Below are 18833 nucleotides of genomic sequence, written 5' to 3'. Positions count from 1 at the left end.
TGCTTTGAGGTCAATCTTTTGAGAATAAAAAGGATGCCAGGGTGGGATGGAGGATCTAGGAAAAATAGGGGTAGAAACAGCACCATAGAAAATAGCAATGATTCAAAATACCAAGATCTACCTGAGATTAGCTAAGTATGAATTTGTAGTAGTCCCAATCAGCATGGCATCGTCAGTAACTCCTGGCTGCCTTGAAATGGAGAAAACAGCCTGAGTTAACTAGGACAAAGGACTGGTAAAGAAGGAACAGTGGAGGGAGGAGATTGGTTTGCCACTTTGTTGAAATGGCTGATGATAGCACCTAGATTCTTTAGGAAAGACAGAATGAGGTTGATGAACTGGGAGAATGGGAAGGAGGTGAAGAACTGGTGAGACAGATGAAGCTCAGATTTGGTGGGAATGACTGATAGAGCCATAAGAGTAGGAAGTTGCAGTGAGAAGGAAGTTTCAGTTTGTATCTAGGAAGGTGGAGAAATTATAGGTTATGATGAGCTCTAGCCTATAATAATCATAATTAGGGGCAGATATGGCACGACTACAAAAGTCGCTGATGTTGACATAATCAAGTAAATGTGAAGTCACAAATGTTCAAGTCCCACAGCATTATGACAAGGAAGGAGGTTAGGACAGTGATTGTGACCCATGCATTGGGGGTGAGCTGTACGTCTCTAACACATGTATTTAAGTATGTAAGGCACCATATTGTGTTCCTTACATTATGTAGAAACAACTACAATATTAGATGATGTATGACACTTGCCAAATGAGTTTTATTTATAGGTGTTTAAAGGATTATTTCTGGCTGAGCTGGTCAAAGAATGTTTCAGGTGAGGTAGAACCTAAGCTGGGACTACGAGGATGAATAGGAAGTTTGGAGACTGGCAAAGGAAGGGAGAAAAGGGAGGCAATTTAGAGGATCAGCTGTCTTATAAAAGGTTAGAGGGTGACTGACCCCTGATTGAGGACAATGGAAAAGGGAGAGAGAAACTGTAGCAGGAATAACAACTTCTGGGAGGGAGTGAGATCCTGTCAGCCCAGCAAGACTCCTCCTTCATCTAGTGAACTTTGAGCATTCATAGCATGTGCTGGGTATTGTGCTGAGCACCACGGATGCAAAAATAAAAGACAGTCTCTTCAAGTTGTGCACAGATGAGTGAGGAGATAAGAGATAAAGATAATTTACACTGGAGAAGAACATCAAATGCAGCTTCCTGGAGGGGATGACATTTGAAGGAAGTATAGGAACACTCAAGGTAAAAAGAAAGGGTGGAGAAGCTCTTGTCAGACAGAAGGAGCCTCATGTGAAAAGACTCAGAACCATAAGAAACTCCATGTACTGGATCCTTGGTTCTCAAACTTAGCTGACTAGAAATTCCCAGGGAACTTTATAAAAATACTGATTTCCTTAGCCCTATTTCACCCCAATTGAATTGGCATCTCTGGGCGGGGGCCTGGGAACCTGTATTTTGAAAAGCTCCCTAAGGAGAGATTGCAAATAAGGTGGATCTGGGAACCTGTGTGGAGCGGCAGGACATGAAGCTGTTCAGGTTGCTGGGACCCTGAGGAGACTTGTAAGTCATGCTAATGTGTTAGGGTTTCACGAAGACAAAGGGAGCCTCTGATTTCAAGCAGAGAAATGGTATGGTTAGATTTGGGATTTGGAAAGATTGTTTTTAACAGGTGAAATTAATTTTTAATATATTTAACCCAATATATCCAAAATAGTATTATTTAAACATTTAATCAACATTTTAAAATTATTTTTCAAGCTTTCTTATTTTTATTATTTCATTGAGGTCATATTGGTTTATAACATTATGTAATTTTGGATGTACATTATTATATATCAGTTTCCGTATAGGCCGCATCGTGCTCACCAATAGTCTATTTTCTATCCATCACCATACATATGTGCCCCTTTACCTCTATCACCCACCCCCCTACCCCCTTCCCCTCTGGTAACCACTAATCTGTTCTTTTTGTCCAAGTGTTTGTTTATCTTCCATATATGACTGAAATCATACAGTGTTTGTCTTTCTCTGTCAGGCTTATTTTGCTTAACATAATACCCTCAAGGTCCATCCATGTTGTTGCAAATGGGACGATTTTGTTTTTTTTTATGGCTGAGTAGTATTCCACTGTAGATAGATACCACATCTTCTTTATCCATTCATCAATTGATGGGCACTTGGGTTTGCTTCCACATCTTGGCTATTGTGAATAACACTGCAATGAACATAGGAGTGCATAGATCTCTTTGTATTGTTGATTTCTTGTTCTTTGGATAAATACCCAGTAGTGGGATAGCTGGATCATATGATATTTCTATTTTTAATTTTTTTGAGAAATCTCCATACTGTTTTCCATAGTGGTTGCACCAGTTTGCATTCCCACCAGCAGTGTATGAGGGTTTCTTTTTCTCAACATCCTCTGCAACACTTATTATTTCTCGTCTTGTTAATTATAGCCATTCTGACGGGTGTGAGGTGGTATCTCATAGCAGTATTTGCATTTCCCTAGTAATTAGTGATGTTGAACATCTTTTCATGTGCCTATTGGCCATCTGTATATCTTCTTTGGAAAAATATCTGTTCATATCCTCTGCCTCTTTTTTTGTTGTTGAGTTGTATGGGTTCTTTATAGATTTTGGAAATTAACGCCTTGTCAGATATATGATTTGCAAATATTTTCTCTTAATTGGTGGGTTGTCTCTTCGTTTTGTTCCTGGTTTCCTTTGCCTTGCAGAAGTCAGACATAGTCCCGTTTGTTTATTTTTTCTTTTGTTTCCTTTGCCTGAGTAGACATGGTATTCAAATAGATGCTGCCAAGAGCAGTGTCAAAGAGTGTATTGCCTATAATTTCTTCTAGAAGTTTTATGGTTTCAGATTTTACATTCAAGTCTTTAATCCATTTTGAGTTAATTTTTTGTGTAAGGTGTAAGATAACGGTCTACTTTCATTCTTTTCCATGTGGCTGTTCAGTTTTCCCAACACCACTTATTGAAGAGGCTTTCCTTTCTCCATTGTACGTTCTTGGCTCCTTTGTCAAGGATTAGCTGTCCATAGATGTGTGGTTTTATTTCTGAGCTTTCAATTCTGTTGGATTTGGAAAGATGTAACTCTGGTAGCCATGTGGGAATTGGAATGGAGGGGAGAGGGAGACCAGCTGATCTCTGATTGTGGTCATCCAGGCAGGACTTGAGAGGCCTGATCAAAGCCAGGGGCCCTGTGATTGGAGACGAGCTGACGAGACAAATGATATTGGATGTAGGGAATAAAGGTGAATGAATTCCAACTTCTTGAAAGAAAGGTGGTGCCATTTACAGAAAAGCAAATACACGGAGAAGAGCAGATTGGAGGAGGGAAAGTAAGGAGAGAAGAGGATCTGAACTTCTTCCATGTTTATTCATCATCTTTCAGTCTTTTTTTCTTCCTTATGCCCTAATTCTTCAGGGCAAGACATACATCTTTTCAGGGTGTGAGATGAGATGTCTGGGAACAACACTATAAAATTCATCAGTGCTTAAGCAACATTCTATAGAAGAAGGGGGGGCAGGAACATCTAGGTTAAGACACACATCATTAGCACCCTCTGATGGGCCAGACTGAGAATACCAGGAAATTAACCCAGCTGAAGCCTCTCCTTGCCTCTTCTACACATTTACTCTTAGGGCTGGCCTTAAGAGTACCCTCGGGAAAGTAGCTAAGTGATCAGAACAATTCAGTATTAAAGATAATTTTCAAAAAAGTAAAATCATAACTCATGCAAATGAGGGAACTAGTAAGATGTTAAACTGGTTCAAAAGAGAATCTGAAGACCAACACATATATGGGCAATTAGGAATATGGAAAAGAATTTCTTAATAGTTGTAAAATTGGTCATTATTTATGGGGCAAAAAATATAATGTTTGGAATTATCTTTTCCATAGGGTGGAATTCAATCATATCTCACTGGACAAAATTCACTTGTCTTTCTATGTATATGAATCATTTGCATTGCCATCAGTTCTCTCAACTTACAAATTGTAAAATAGTTCAAAGACAATGAAAGGCATAGATCAAATAACTCTGAAGGCTCCTCTAGACAATACCCAATAACATTTTTGCCCATTTCAAAGACTTTTATAATTTTTCCTCTGAGAATAAAAAAGCCTCTCTTCTCATAAATATCTCACCTCTGTCTTCCATTGCATTTAAGTTCCTGGTTAAAGTGCAAATATATTATCCAGAAGATACCAAATCAACATTATCAGTTACCATTTTAAGCTTGGATTAAGTAGGGGCTTGAGTGGTTAAGTTCACAGCTTCACTTCGGCAGCCTAAGGTTTCACTGGTTCGGATCCTGGGCGTGGACCTAGCACTGCTCATCAAGCCATGCTGAAGTGGCGTCCCACATGCCACAACTAGAAGGACGTACAACTAAAATATACAACTGTGTACTGGGGGGATTTGGGGATAAGAAGGAAAAATACAAAATCTTTTAAAAAAAGAAATATATAAACTTGGATTAAGTAATCAGATCAAATTTAGTTAACAGCTACACTGTGAAATACTGGCTTAGGGAAGGCCCTAGAGAAAATCACAGAAAGAGAAAGGAAGAAAATTTACTTAGCACTATTATGTGTCAGCTACTAATAGCAGCTTACTCATTGTAGTATTTGTATTTAAAAAGTCTTCAGCCCAAAGAGGGCAATTTTAACTCAAAAGAATGGATCACTAATGAAGTTTAATGTGCCAGCTAAAAACTTGTGAGGGAGAGTTGGAGCAGAGGGCTTTCAACCTTAAAATCCTGTCAGTGGGGGTGGGGTGGGGAAGAGGTGGAGGCTGGGGCAGGGGGAAAGGAGAGGGCAGGCTTAAGAAGGGTATCAGGAGCCAGCCTTGATGGCCTAGTGGTTAAAGTTCAGAGCTCTCACTGCTTTGGGGGCCCAAGTTTGCTTCCTGGTCCTGGAACCACACTGAACCACACCACCCGTCTGTCAGTTGCCGTGCTGTGGTGGCAGCTCACATAGCACTAAAACTAGAAGGCCCTACAACTAGGATATATTGCCATGCACTAGCGTTTGGGGAGGAAAAAAAAAATATTACAGTTGGGTTTCTTGGGCAGCCAACCAGGTAGCATGATTCTCTCTCTTCAAACCTCTGCTTTCTCTCATTCCCTCTCCTTTCCTCTTTTCCTCTTCCTTTTTCTTCTTTTTCGATTGTCTAGACTTCCCCTTCCCAACTTCTTTTCCTTTTCATTTCAGGCTTCTAAGATGTGCTTTTCCTCAACTTTTCCCCCATTTAAGCTTTTTCCGTTTATCTGAAAAACTCTGTTAAGGTAAAAATGGTCAATGTTGTTAGAAGTCAGCAGGTCAGTTGCCCTTGGAGGGTAGTGGCTGGGAGGGAGCGTGAGCGGGGTTTCTGAAGTGCTAGTAATGTTCTGTTTCTTAATCCTGGTGCTGGTTACATGGGTGCATTCAGTTTGTGAAAACTGAGCTGCACAGTTATGATATTTGCACTTTTCTGTATGTATATTTCAATAAAAAGCTTAAGTGAAAACAACACAATACAAAACAAATAAAAATCCCCTCTGTTTTTCACCTGCCTTAGGGAAGTGTGCGGATAATAAAAGAGGGTATAAAGGAGTGTAGGAAACGATCTTCATATTTTTGCCCAGAATCACCAACCACTGCTAATTTTCCAAGGTCTAAAGATTCCATTTTTGGCTTATTGACAAGGGGCAGTGGCAATAGGAATGGAAGGGCATAGAAAAATGAGACATATTAAGAACTTAGACCAACAGAACTTGGTAACCAGTTGAATGTATGGCTCGACTGGATAGAGGAAAGGGATAAAAGAAGGCAGGTTAAGTTCAAGCTAGGTCATGTAGAGGAAGAAAATGGAAACTATTGGTCGAATGAGGTTTGGGCAATTATGGTGAAAATATATTATGAATATGTTTAAGAGATTAGTTTAAGTATCTAAAAGATAAACAAGTTCTTTTGGAAAACACTTTCTGATACAAGCTAAGATATTTCTAACTCCAAGCTCTGCTTAAGAGTAATATATAGGGGCCAGCCCCATGGCCGAGTGGTTAAAGTTATGCACACTCCACTTCAGTAGCTTGGGGTTCGCAGGCTTGGATCCCAGGTGTGGACCTACTCCACTCACCAGCCATGCTGGGGAGGCATCCCACATACAAAGTAGAGGAAGACTGGCACAGATGTTAGCTCAGGGTGAATCTTCCTCACAAAAGAAAGAAAAAAGAGTAATATATAAAAACTATGATCACTAAGGGAATGATTTAAATCACACTTTTACCCTTGATATAGCTAAATTGCTGAGCATTAGGAAGGGGGGAACTTAGAATTAAAGCCAATAAAAAAGACTGAAGTTTCACTAAAACTAGCCCAACATCTGGGGTATAAAGTATGTTTAGTAATCTATTTGTGACTGGGTGGGAGGAGGTGATAGTTTAGACAGAGGGATTAGGGAGGACCTGAGATATCTGAGCAGAGATCTGAATGAAGTGGGCGAGTGAGCCAAGCTGCTGTCTGGAGGAGAACTGGTCCAGGCAGAGGGAACAGTAAATGCAGAGCTCCTGAAACAGGGACATGTTAACTTGAGAAACAGCAAGGTCAATGTAGCTAGAGCCAGAGAAAAAGAGGAGATGTAGGCAAGGATCAGATCACTTTTGGCTTTTAGGCCATGGGAAAGGCTTTGGATTTTATTTTGTGTGTGACGGGCAGCCAGGAGATGGTGTTGAGCAGGGGAGTAACACAGGTTGATTTATGTATTAAACAGATCACTCTGGCTGCTCTGTTGGGGCCAAGTGTGGAAGCAGCAGCAGGAAATCAATTAGGCTTTTATAAAAGTTCAGGGAAGAGATGACAGTGGCTTGGACTAGGGACTTGTAACTACTAGGGGGTAGTAGTTACAGAGAAGGCTGAAAATGGCTGGATGTGGAATCTATTTTGAAGGTACAACCAACAGAATTTGCTGTTGTGAGAATCAAGGATAACTTCAAAGTTTTGGGCTGGAGCAACTAGGTGAATGATGGCACCATGTACTAATATGGAGACATCTGAGGTGGGAGGTTTAGGAGAGGAAACATAGATTTTGTTTTGGCCTTATATTCTATATAGGCATCATTTAAAATAATTACCAAGTCCATTGACTGGTGGATAAATAAAATGTGGTATATCCATACAGTGGAATATTATTCGGCAATAAAAATAAATGAAGCACTGATACATACCACAACATGGATGCACCTTGAAAACATTATGCCCAGTGAAAGAAGCATCACAAAAGACATATATTGCATGAATTTATATGAGTAATCCAGAATAGGCAAATCTATAGAGGTAGACAGTATATTAGCGTTTGCCTAGAACTGGGAGAAATGGGGAATGACTGCTAATGGGTACGGTGTTTTTTCTGGGGTGATGAAATATTCTAAAATTGATTGTGATGATAGCACAATGCTGTGAATATATTAAAAAACCAATGAATTTTTCACTTTAGGTATATTATATGGTATGTGAATTATATCAATAAGGCTATTATAAAAAGTTATCAAAACATCATGAAGCTATGTCAATAAAGGATTTTAACCTACTAAAAATAAAAGGAAAATTAAGCAGTCAAAAGTGTTAATCCCTCTCCGTTAGCCACAGGAAACCTGGCTATTCAGACTGTCTATGTCAACGCACCACTACCAACCTAGAACAGTGTTTGCTAATAGCAAGCCAAGTATTCCTGAGTAATAATAGCTTCTTGATTGCTGGGCTCCCATGAAGCAATCATTCTTAACTTTTTTGTGTCTTTGTCAAGGACTGGATTATGTTTTGCTTTAGTATAGATCGCCACCAGTTTTCCAAAGTAGGGAAATCTGATCTTTGAGAATCTGACGCAAGCTGTGTTTCTTCTCTGTCCAAAATACACACATGCACACATGCATAATGTGCAAAAATATTGTACATATTTTCAGGGTGCACAGAGACCCTCTGGGGCCTACCCAAGAAGTCCAGTTTCTATAAATTAAAGCATTGTCACAGGAATTAACAGTGGCCTTCATTTATTCAGATTTGTCTCAGCACAATCATTGCCCCCAAATTTATGAATTGACAATTAAAAAAATCTGTAGTATGGCTGGTGGGAGTGTAAATTGATATAACCATACTGTGGAAAACTGGTGGCACTATATACTAAAGCTGAACATAACCCAAACCCTACGACCCAGCAATTCCGCTCCTAGGTACATATATCCAACTGAAACGCAGTCTTAAGTTCACCAAACGTGTTCATAGCAGCTCTATTTATAATTGCCCCAAACTAGAAGCACCCAAACGTTCAAAGTAAAATAATCAATGGTCACAAAAAATACCTATTGTATGATTTCATTTATATAATGTTCAAATGCAAAACCAATCTATTGTATTAAAAGTCAGGATTCTGGTTACCTTTAAGGGGGGAGATAGTGGCTGGGAAGGTATGAAGGAGGCATTTGAGGAGCTGGTGATGTTCCGTTTCTTGACCTGGGTACTGCTTACAGGGGAATGCTCACTCTTCAACACTGAGTTGTACATTTTTATTTATTTTGATTTATGCAGTTTCCCCTAGTAATGTTATGGTTCCATGAATAGTTTAAAAAGAAAAGGTATCTAATGTGAAGAGTAAGATGGAGTAGAGAAGTGAAAGACTGATTAAAAGAAGTAATCTAATTTTTAAAACATGTCTCATATTACTTTGAGCATTTTAAAATAAAAAGTATTTGTTCAGTCTTTTAAATGTTCACAATGTTCTTAAGAATCCAGTCAGCTATTTTATTACCTTCTGTAGTCTTCTAGTCTCTCTGATCATAATAATCTTTTCCTCCTCACTCCCAGACAGAAATAAATCTAATTTCATTTAATTAGTTTAACTTAAGTTATCTAAGACCTTTTTGGCCTCCACTGGAGTTCAAGAAAAGCTGAGGTGACAGAGCTGGGGAAATTAACAAGTTTTGCTTTTTATTATTAAGGCTAACCCACAAATATTTTGAGATATTATAGCTTTAAATGTCCAGAAATATTTGGAGAAGTACTCATGTTTACATTAGGGGATGGAATTTCAACATCTCTGATATGTAAGAAAAACTTTGAATTTTTTCCCATCAAATCAGGAAGATGATGTACATCTACTGGGCTTACTTATGTGGTAGAAACATGTAGATTTGGTCAAGAAGCCCTCCCAAAGGGGCAGAAGCCCCTAGATTCCTACCTGAATTTCTAAAGTTCAGATAAAATATGCTACTATACTTAGGGAGGTTCAATGAGGTTGAGAAAAACCAAGTGGTGAACAGACTATTGATAATCAAGCAAAAAAATTCTACACAAAAACATGTCTCTTTGAAGAGCTGTTAGGGATTCCTCCCCCAGGTGAATCTACTTTTTTACAACCTTGAATGTAGACAGTGAATTGGGCTGCTAGAAAAAGGAGATTTCTGCCAGGAAGTGACCCATGCTTTGTCTGACTTGCATTCTGTGAGAATTTTACTGCTTTCTGGCAGAGATGGCTCCCTTTCTCACTTATCAACAAGAAGTCATGTCTAGGCTGTCTCTTCCCAAATCAATAGAACCTGGAACTCACCAAGGAGAAAAGGAGAGAGATGAAGGCCCTACGAAGAATTGGGGACACAGGAACAAAGATCCATGCACATATGTAATAGATAACAGGAAAATATAAAAAATCAGCTTTACTTAACTTATTTCAGCATTAAAGCAATTATTTTTATTATTTAGGGAATAAATACATTTTTAGAAACTATATGTATATATATCTATGGGCATTTTAGCTGTGTGGAAAAGGGGAAAATTTTTTTTATCTTTTAATTAGAATCCTCTTTATAGTTTTGTTAAAATTTGATGTCAGAAAACATGTATGCAAGAAGAGAGTAGAGCAAAATATTTAACGTGTTGTTAAAAAAAAAAAAGAAAACTGCCAAAAAATAACCTATCAACCTAGAATTCTATATCCAGTGAAATTATCCTTCAAAAGTGAAGGCTGAAGCCTTTCTCAGATGAAAACTAAGGGAATTTACTCTGTAAATTCTGTATGAAATGTTGAAAGAAGTTATTAAGGAAGAAGGAAAATGATATGTCAAAAATCAGTTTTAGGGGCTGGCACAGTGGTTAAGTTCGGCACACTCTGCTTTGGTGACCTGGGTTCCCGGGTTCAGGTCCTGGGCACAGACCTACACTACTCATCTGACACATTCTGATGGCGACCCACATACAAAATAGAGGAAGATTGGCACAGATGTTAGCTCAGGCTCAATCTTCCTCAAGCAAAAAGAGGAAGATTGGCAACATATATTAGCTCAGGGAACATCTTCCTCACCGCCTCCCCCCTCAAAAAAAAAAACCCAAAAACCCCCTTGGTTTTATATAAGGAAAAGCATGACAGAAGGAATAAATGCAGGTAAACAAAATTAGATAATTTGTTAGTTTCAAAAACCTGTCTTTAGTCTATCTCTTGAATATATCCTTTTAGAATGATACCTTTTGGAAATCTAGAGATATGTGAGAAGCACGCACATTCATGAAATTCAAGCACATAACAAATTATTTTGTACATATTGTTTCTCCTGCCGGGAATAGCCTTGGCTCTTCCTTCTCAATCTGAAAAGATTCTTCACGACTGAATTTTAAATAGAGGCAGGAGAGAGTAGTAGTTAAAAGCACGTGTTTGAACTCAAACTGCACTGTGTCCTTAGGCAAGCCTATTATCTCCAAGTTTTCTTTAAAATAACCTTATAGGTGTTTTTAGTGTTGAGAGGACTAAATTAGATAACATATAAAGTGGTTAGCATAGTAGCTCAGGAGAAAAGTGCTCAGTACATGAAAGCTACATGAAAGCTACTAGAAATAAATATAACTCCTCTAAGTCTTTCCTAACTTCTCAGGAGGAATGTTACTTCTTTCTTTGTACTTCCAAATATTAAGTTTCTACTTCTATTTGAGCATTTGTCACAAAGTATCTTATTTGCCCACTTAAATGTGAGTTCTTGGGAGCTGAAACTGTGTCCTATACAACTTTTTATCGTCAGCACCTAGCAAGTGCCAGTTAACTTCTAAATACTCAATATTTTTTGGATGAATGAATTACAGGCAATAAAATAAAGCAGTGTTCTCAAATTTTAATGTGCAAGCCTTCAGACTGTTTAAAATGCAGCTTCCTAAGCCCCCAAACCCAGAGACTGATTTACTAGGAACCTGCATTTTAGCAAGTTAACCCTCCCTGCTTCCAGAGGTTATTTTGGTGCAGTGGTCTTTGCTCCACTCTTTGAGAAACCCTGTATAAAGGATGACTTATGGGAACAATGCTTTATCTGAAATAAAAACAACAGGGAAGTATAAACAATCCTAGTAAATACATTTCTTATTTTCACTTGTCTTGCATTGTTCTATATTTATCACGGTTTCTGTTGAACAGCTTGTTAAGTATTTGGGGGGGTTATCTTGCCATCCTCCCCCTCCTGGTTCTATGCACCCTCCTGTCCCACTGTAGTTCCGTCTGTGTTCTGTGACTTTAAGAGAAGAGGAGGGGAGCGGTTTCAGATTTTATTTGTTTTCTCCTTAGCAGTAGGACTTGATATTTTTAATTTTGGAGAACTAAAAGATAAATAAACTGTGGGGTTTTTTGTTGTTAAAAAAAAAAAATAGTCTACACCCTTGTGCTATAGACATTATAAAGAAGGGAAGAACAATAAGCCAGTTACAAGCACAATTATCTTTCCACATGTTGTCAACTCTGTCATAGTTAGGTATGTTATCTATGTTTGGAACTTAAGACTCAGTTCTTAGATAAGTTCAAGTGTCACTTGCAAGTAGATATTAATAGGACAGAACATACTCATTCTCTTCATGGTAATAATGGGATAACTGGGTAACATTTTGATTGAGATGGAGACACTATTCACTTTACAACATTAACTGGTGTTCAGGTTAGTCTTCTGCCCCCCAGCCTATATGTGTTACAATTATAATAGCTATGTATCCATAATTTTCTACACAGGATGAAACAGAGGCTGGTATCCTAATGGAAAGGGAGAGTGTTACTGGCCTTGTGTGGCAAGTTCTTATTTCCAGTTAAAACAACTGAAGTTGTAAAACTGCAGAGAGACCAGAGAGCCAATAATCTTTATTATACAGAAATAAGAAGGCCATGTACATTAAATGAGAAGGTGTTTTGCCGTGAACATTATGCAGATTCAAACTGAAGACATCCATATCTTTTTGAGATACAATATAAAAATAAACACTGACCAAGAGTTGCAAGAAAGAACTCAACTCAACTTCTACCCCCGCAATCAAGCTGAAACTTTCCACAGGAAAACCTGGTTTCAATTCATGCCGAATTGTTCAAATGGAAAAAAAAAAACTAAGCCAGGTAGAGACAACACATGGACTGGTTTTGTACTTTTAGAGCCAGACTGAAGCTCTACTCAGCCTCACATTTGAATTTGTTTCACATTAAAATTTGCATCTCTAGTCACCTAAGTGATACCTGAAGTGAAAAACGAAAAAAATGTTAATTGAGTTGGGGAATTTTGGGGGGCTAGACATGTATGGAGGAGGAGATGAAAGTTATAATCATTCATTTAATTACTTCTGATCAGGAAGATTTGATGTCAGGTCAGGGGCATCTGTATTAGCCCTTTGACAGCCTGTTTCTCTGTAATAGTCAAGAGGCAGGATCATTAAAAGTATCAGCAAATAAATGCTTGATATTAGCACAACTTGGTTACCTGACCTCTTTATATTCCCAAATACTGGACTTTATATCAGCAGCATACTTTTGACACCCAATTGCCCCACTAACTAGACTTTTTCTTAAGCTTCTCTTTGCACTCACTACTAAATTGAAAAAACATTTTAGAAATTTGGCTAGAAAGATGGTTGTCTTGAAACAAGACTAATGACTAGGAGGATGTCTGTGCATTAAATATAGACAAAACTACTTTCAGAACCCTTAAATATAGACAGAATCTATCAATTTATGTAGAAAGGCAAAAAATAGGGAACAGGAAGATCTGGAGTTCAGATATTCTGTCCGGACTCTGAATGCTGCTATTTAGCAATCGAAAGTTACAACGGCCTCAGCTCACTCAGAGCAGAGCCACTGAAAACAGTCCAGGGGAGCCAGGAAATTCTGACGCCACCCCTCCCTTACAAACTGTAATGCTGATTGCATGAAGGACATGGTTGAGAGATACATTTCTTTCATTTAGACTTTTGTCCTAATGAATGATCTAGTAGGATAATGCTAACAAAGAGGATAGAATATATTTCTGGTTCTAGGACTGTGAGAACCAGGAAATCAAATTTGGAATATTCTCATTAGATTAGAAAAGGAAAGATGAGAAAATCCCTAGTGGGACATATAATCCCAGAGACCATCTGCTCCAAAAATTAGTTTTGTTTCCATTGCCCCTTATTTAAAGAGACAGTTATTTCAATAAGCTACATTACTTAGCAGAGTCTGAGAGACAAAGACTGAAAACAGGTATTTAAGATAGAAAACAAACTTTAAAAAATGTAATACAGTCATGCACCACATAATGACATTTCCGTCAACGATGGACCACATATATGACAGTGGTCCCATAAGATTAGTACCATATAGTCTAGGTGTGTAGTAGGCTATACTGTCTAGGTTTGTGTAAGTACACTCTGTGATGTTCACACAATGATGAAATCGCCTAATGACACATTTCTCATAATGTATCCCCAGTGTTAAGTGATGCATGACTGTAAATGGTTTGTTCTACATCTCATTCACATTCTGTGGCTGGAGAACTCCAAATCCCACTTAGATATTCCTGTGTATCCAAAACCACATTGGATGAAAGTAAACGAAGAAATGAAAGAAAATGTTTATTGGGTGTGTGTGGGTTCACCCAGTTATTCACATCTGGAGTGGAAATATAGGGAGAAATAAAGTCTACTTATAATGGTCAAGGTCTGTGGAGAAGCCCTGAAATTGCTCTCCCAAAATCATGAGTCTGATTCAAAAGAAGGAAAAAAAATTGATGAAAAATATCTCATCACACAAAACTCAGTGATGATGTCTCTGACAGTCACCAGCTAGTAGAGGAAAAAGGAGAAACCCACCTGTTGGCTTTAGGATTTATTGAAGGCTGCCAGCACAGCCCAGATCATCTCTGTGGCACTGTGCTTTGTTCCCTCTACTTCAGGGTCCAGTTCTACTAGGTCCTTGGCTCGATTCATTGCCATATCATACTTGTCATCTGTCAGAGAGGAGAAGACATTCTCTAGTACATCGGAAGAGTGGGCTAGCACCAGGAGTGCTAGTGTTCGCTTGTCCATACGCTGAGGGTCATTTACCCACCGCTCTAGGACACTATCTTGAACTTTTTTCACTAGTCGTTGTTTCTCTGTTGTATTGGTCACTGGATGAGTAGTCATGTCAAATAGAAGGAAATTCTGCTTCTCAGTGGTTAGAATACCCTTCTCTACTAGGTTCTTTGCAATTCTCTCTCTTACATTTCTCAGTTGGTACTGTAGTTTGAAGGGGTTCCAGGTCTCACCTATGGGGAAAGGAAATAGAAGACTTGAACAACGCTAGACCTAATGAGACATGTATAGAGCATTCCACTCGAAAATAGTAGAATACACATTCTTCTCAAGTGCACATGGAGCATTCTCCAGGATAGGCCATATGCTAGGCCATAAAACAAGCCTTAATAAATTTAAAAGGACTGAAAAACATACAAAGTATGCTCTCCAACCACAAAGGAATTAAATTAGAAATTAAAAACAAAAAAATTTTGGGAAATTAAAAAATATGTGGAAATAAAACAACACACTTCTAAATAACTAATGAGTCAAAGAAGAAATCACAAAGAGAATTTAAAAAAAATACTCTGAGTTAAGCGAAAATAAAAAAACACAACATATCAAAATTTATGGGATGCAGTTTAAAGCAGTACTAAGAGGGAAATTTACAATTCCAAATGCTACATTAGAAAAGGAGATGTCAAATCAATAATCTAACCTTCTACCTTAAAAAACTAGAGAAAGAAGAGCATACTAAACCCAAAGCAAGCAGAAGAAAGGAAATAATAAAGAATAGCAAAGAAAAAGAGAAAATAAAAATAACAAAGAAAATCAATAAAATCAAAACTTGGTTCATTGAAAAGATCAAAAAAACTGAGAAGCGTAAACTGACCAAGGGAAAAAAAGAGAAGACTCAAATTACTAAAATTAGGAATGAAAGAGGAGACACATCACTACTGACTTTAAAAAAATAAAAAGGGTTATAAGGGAATACTACGAACAACAGTATGCCAACAAATTAGATAACCTAGAAGAAATGGACAAATTCTTTGAAACACACAAATTACCCTAACTGACTCAAGAAGACAGAGAAAATCGGAATAGATCTGTAACAAGTAAACAGATTGAACAAGTAATTTTAAAACTTCCTCCCACAAAGAAAAGTGTAGCCAAGTTGGCTTTACTGGTAATTCTACTGAACATTTAAAGAAGAATTAATACCAACTCTTCACAAACTCAAAAAAACAGAAGAGGCAGGAACACTTCCTTAGTCTATACAGTAAGTTTTACTCTGATATAACCAGACAAAGACACATCACAGGAAAACTACAGGCCAATATCCTTTATGAATATAGGTGCAAAAATTCTCAACAAAATACTAGCAAAACAAACCCAGCAACATATAATAAAAACTATATAATGTGATCAGGTGGGACTTACATCAGAAATGCAAGGTTGTTTTAACATCCAAAAATCAATTATGTAATACATCCTCTCAATAGAATAAAAAGCAAAAACCAAGTGATCATCTCAATAGACACAAAAAAAGTGTTTGATAAAATCCATCCCCCTTACATGGATAAAAACACTCGACAAACTAGGATTAGACGGGAACTTTCGCAACCTGATAGAGGCTATTTGGGAAAAACCCACAGTTAGCATAATACTTAATGGTGAAAGAGGGAATGTTGTCAGGAACAAGAGAAGGATGTCCATTCTCATCACTTCTATTTAGCACTGTACAGGAGGTTCTAGCCAGGGCAATTAGGCAAGAAAAAAAAAGAAAAGGCATCCAGATTAGACAAGAAGAAGTTAAACTATTTTTATTTTCAGATGACATGATCTTGCATATAGAAAAATCTAAGGAATCCACTTAAGAAGTATCAGAGCTAATAAGTTTGGCAAGGTTGCAGGATACAAGATTAATATATAAAAATTAATTGAGGGGCCGGCCCGGTGGCACAGTGGTTGAGTTCACACATTCTGCTTCAGTGGCCCGGGGTTTGCCGGTTCAGATCCCGGGTGCGGACATGGCACCACTTGGCAAGCCATGCTGTAGTAGGCATCCCACATATAAAGCAGAGATAGATGGGCACGGATGTTAGCTCAGGGCCAGTCTTCCTCAGCAAAAACAGGAGGATTGGCAGCAGATGTTAGCTCAGGGCTAATCTTCCTCAAAAAAATAAAAATTAAATTAAATTAAACTAAATTAAAATTAAAATTAAAAAATTAATTGAATTTCTATACATTAGAAATAAACAACCTGAAAATAAAAGTAAGAAAACAATTACATTTACAATAGCATCAAAAAGAACAAAATACTTAGGAATAAATTTTTTTTTTTTTTGAGGAAGATTAGCCCTGAGCTAACATCTGCTGCTAATCCTCCTCTTTTCGCTGAGGAAGACTGGCCCTGTGCTAACATCCATGCCCATCTTCCTCTACTTTATATGTGGGACGCCTACCACAGCATGGTGTGCCAAGTGGTGCCATGTCCGCACCTGGGATCCGAATCGGCGAACCCTGGGCCGGTGAAGCGAAATGTGTGCACTTAACCACTGTACCACTGGGCCGGCCCCTTAGGAATAAATTTAACAAAAGAAGTACAAGACTTGTACACTAAAAATTACAAAATATTGTTGAAAGAAATTAAAGAAGATCTAAATAAATGGAGAGACAGCCATGTCCATGGATTGGAAGACCTGATATTATTAAGACAGTAATATTCCCCAAATTGATCTACAGATTCAACACAATCCCTGTCAAAATCCTAGCTTGCTTTATTGCAGAAACTGGCAATCTGATCCTAAAATTCATATGAAAATGCAAAGGACCCAGAATGGCCAAAATAATCTGGAAAAGGAAGAACAAATTTGGAGAACTCACACTTCCTGATTTCAAAATTACTATAAAGGTACAACAGTTGAGACAGTGTGGTACTGGCATAAGAATAGACATATAGATCAATGAAGAGTCCAGAAATAAACACACACGTTTATGGTCAAATGATTTTTGAAAATGGTACCAAGACAATTCATGTAAGAAAGCACAGTCTTTTCAACAAATAGTGCTAGCAGAACTATATGTATATCCTCATACAAAAGAATGATGTTGCAGCCATACCTCACACCATATATAAAAATTAACTCGAGGGGCTGGCCCCGTGGCCGAGTGGTTAAGTACGCGCGCTCTGCTGCAGGTGGCCCAGTGTTTCGTCGGTTTGAATCCTGGGCGCGGACACGGCACCACTCATCAGGCCACACTGAGGTGGCACCCCACATGCCACAACTAGAAGGACCCACAACTAAGAATATACAACTATGTACCAGGGGGCTTTGGGGAGAAAAAAGAAAAAATTAAATCTTAAAAAAAAAATTAACTCGAAAAGGATAACATATCTAAATGATAGAGCTAAAGCTATAAAACTCTTAGAAGAAAATATAGGAATAAATTTTCATGATGTTGGGTTTGGCACTGGTTGTTTAGTTATTACACCTGAATCACAAGCAACAAAAGAAAAAAAAGATTAATTGAAATGTATCAAAATTGAAAACTTTTATGTAGATAACTCACAGACTGGGAGACAATTTTTACAAATCATGTATCTGCAAAAAGATTTGTATCTAGAATGTATTTAAAAAGTACAACTGAATGGTAAAAAGGCAAACCCAGTTAAAAAGTGGGCAAAGGATGTGAATAGACAATTCTCCAAAGAAGATATACAAATGGCCAATAGGCACATATAAAGATGATCAACATCATTAGTCATTAGGGAAATGCAAATAAAAATCACAATGAAATACCATTACATAGGTACTAGGATGGCTAAAAGAAAATAAAGACAGAGAATAACAAAAAGACAGAGAATGTGGAGGAATTGAAACTCTCACACACTGGTAGTAGGAACGTAAAATAGTGTGGCCACTTTGTGAAAAATAGTCTCTATCCCTGTTCTCAAGAAGTTTAAAATCCAGTATGGGATCATAGAGGGATATAAAAATAATATTTGAAGTGGGCCCTACTATCAAACTGGATATAGATGATAAAGTTCTTTAAAAAATGTTAATCATTGAGGTATGATATCAGGGACAATGGCAGAGTAGGAAGCACCAGAAATCCATCTCTCCACCTAGACAACAATCGTACTAGTAGAATCTATCTGAAATAACTATTTTGGAACCCTGAAGTCTGTCTGAACACTTGTAGGTTCCATGGGAAGGCCTAGATGGTAAACTGTGGTTAATATAGGTCAATTTCAGCCTTCAGCCAGTAGTAACTACTTAGCTCCCAGCCCCATGGTAGGCACCTGTGGGGACAGCAATCTGTGGTTTTGGTGTGGCTTGCTGGAGTTAGGGTAGACGATAAATATCAAGATATATGTTTTGATTATGGATTGCAACTTCTGATGGCTGACATGCAGGTAAAGGCTGGCTGCCACTGTTCCAATCCCCACCAGCTGAAGCAGCTTCCAGGAGATATAAAGGTAAAGCATTTTTTTTTTAAAGTTCA

General features: G+C 37.9%; 1 protein-coding gene across 3 annotated transcripts in view; it reads right to left on the bottom strand.

Moving 5' to 3' along the window:
- Window positions 1-12145: 12145 nt before the first annotated feature.
- The window catches only part of GOLPH3L (golgi phosphoprotein 3 like), a 44939-nt gene continuing 38251 nt past the window's right edge, over window positions 12146-18833 (bottom strand). For all 3 annotated transcript variants that reach the window (XM_008514928.2, XM_008514929.2, XM_070607119.1), the window contains exon 5: window positions 12146-14575. In XM_008514928.2, coding sequence (XP_008513150.1) covers window positions 14148-14575 — 428 coding nt within the window. In that variant the 3' untranslated portion in view covers window positions 12146-14147. The remainder of the gene's footprint in view (window positions 14576-18833) is intronic.

Source organism: Equus przewalskii, unplaced genomic scaffold, assembly GCF_037783145.1.
Source record: "Equus przewalskii isolate Varuska unplaced genomic scaffold, EquPr2 ChrUn-10, whole genome shotgun sequence".
NCBI classification, from domain to species: domain Eukaryota; kingdom Metazoa; phylum Chordata; class Mammalia; order Perissodactyla; family Equidae; genus Equus; species Equus przewalskii.
Note: the sequence above shows the minus strand (reverse complement) of the source record. Positions and strands in the feature narration are given on the sequence as shown.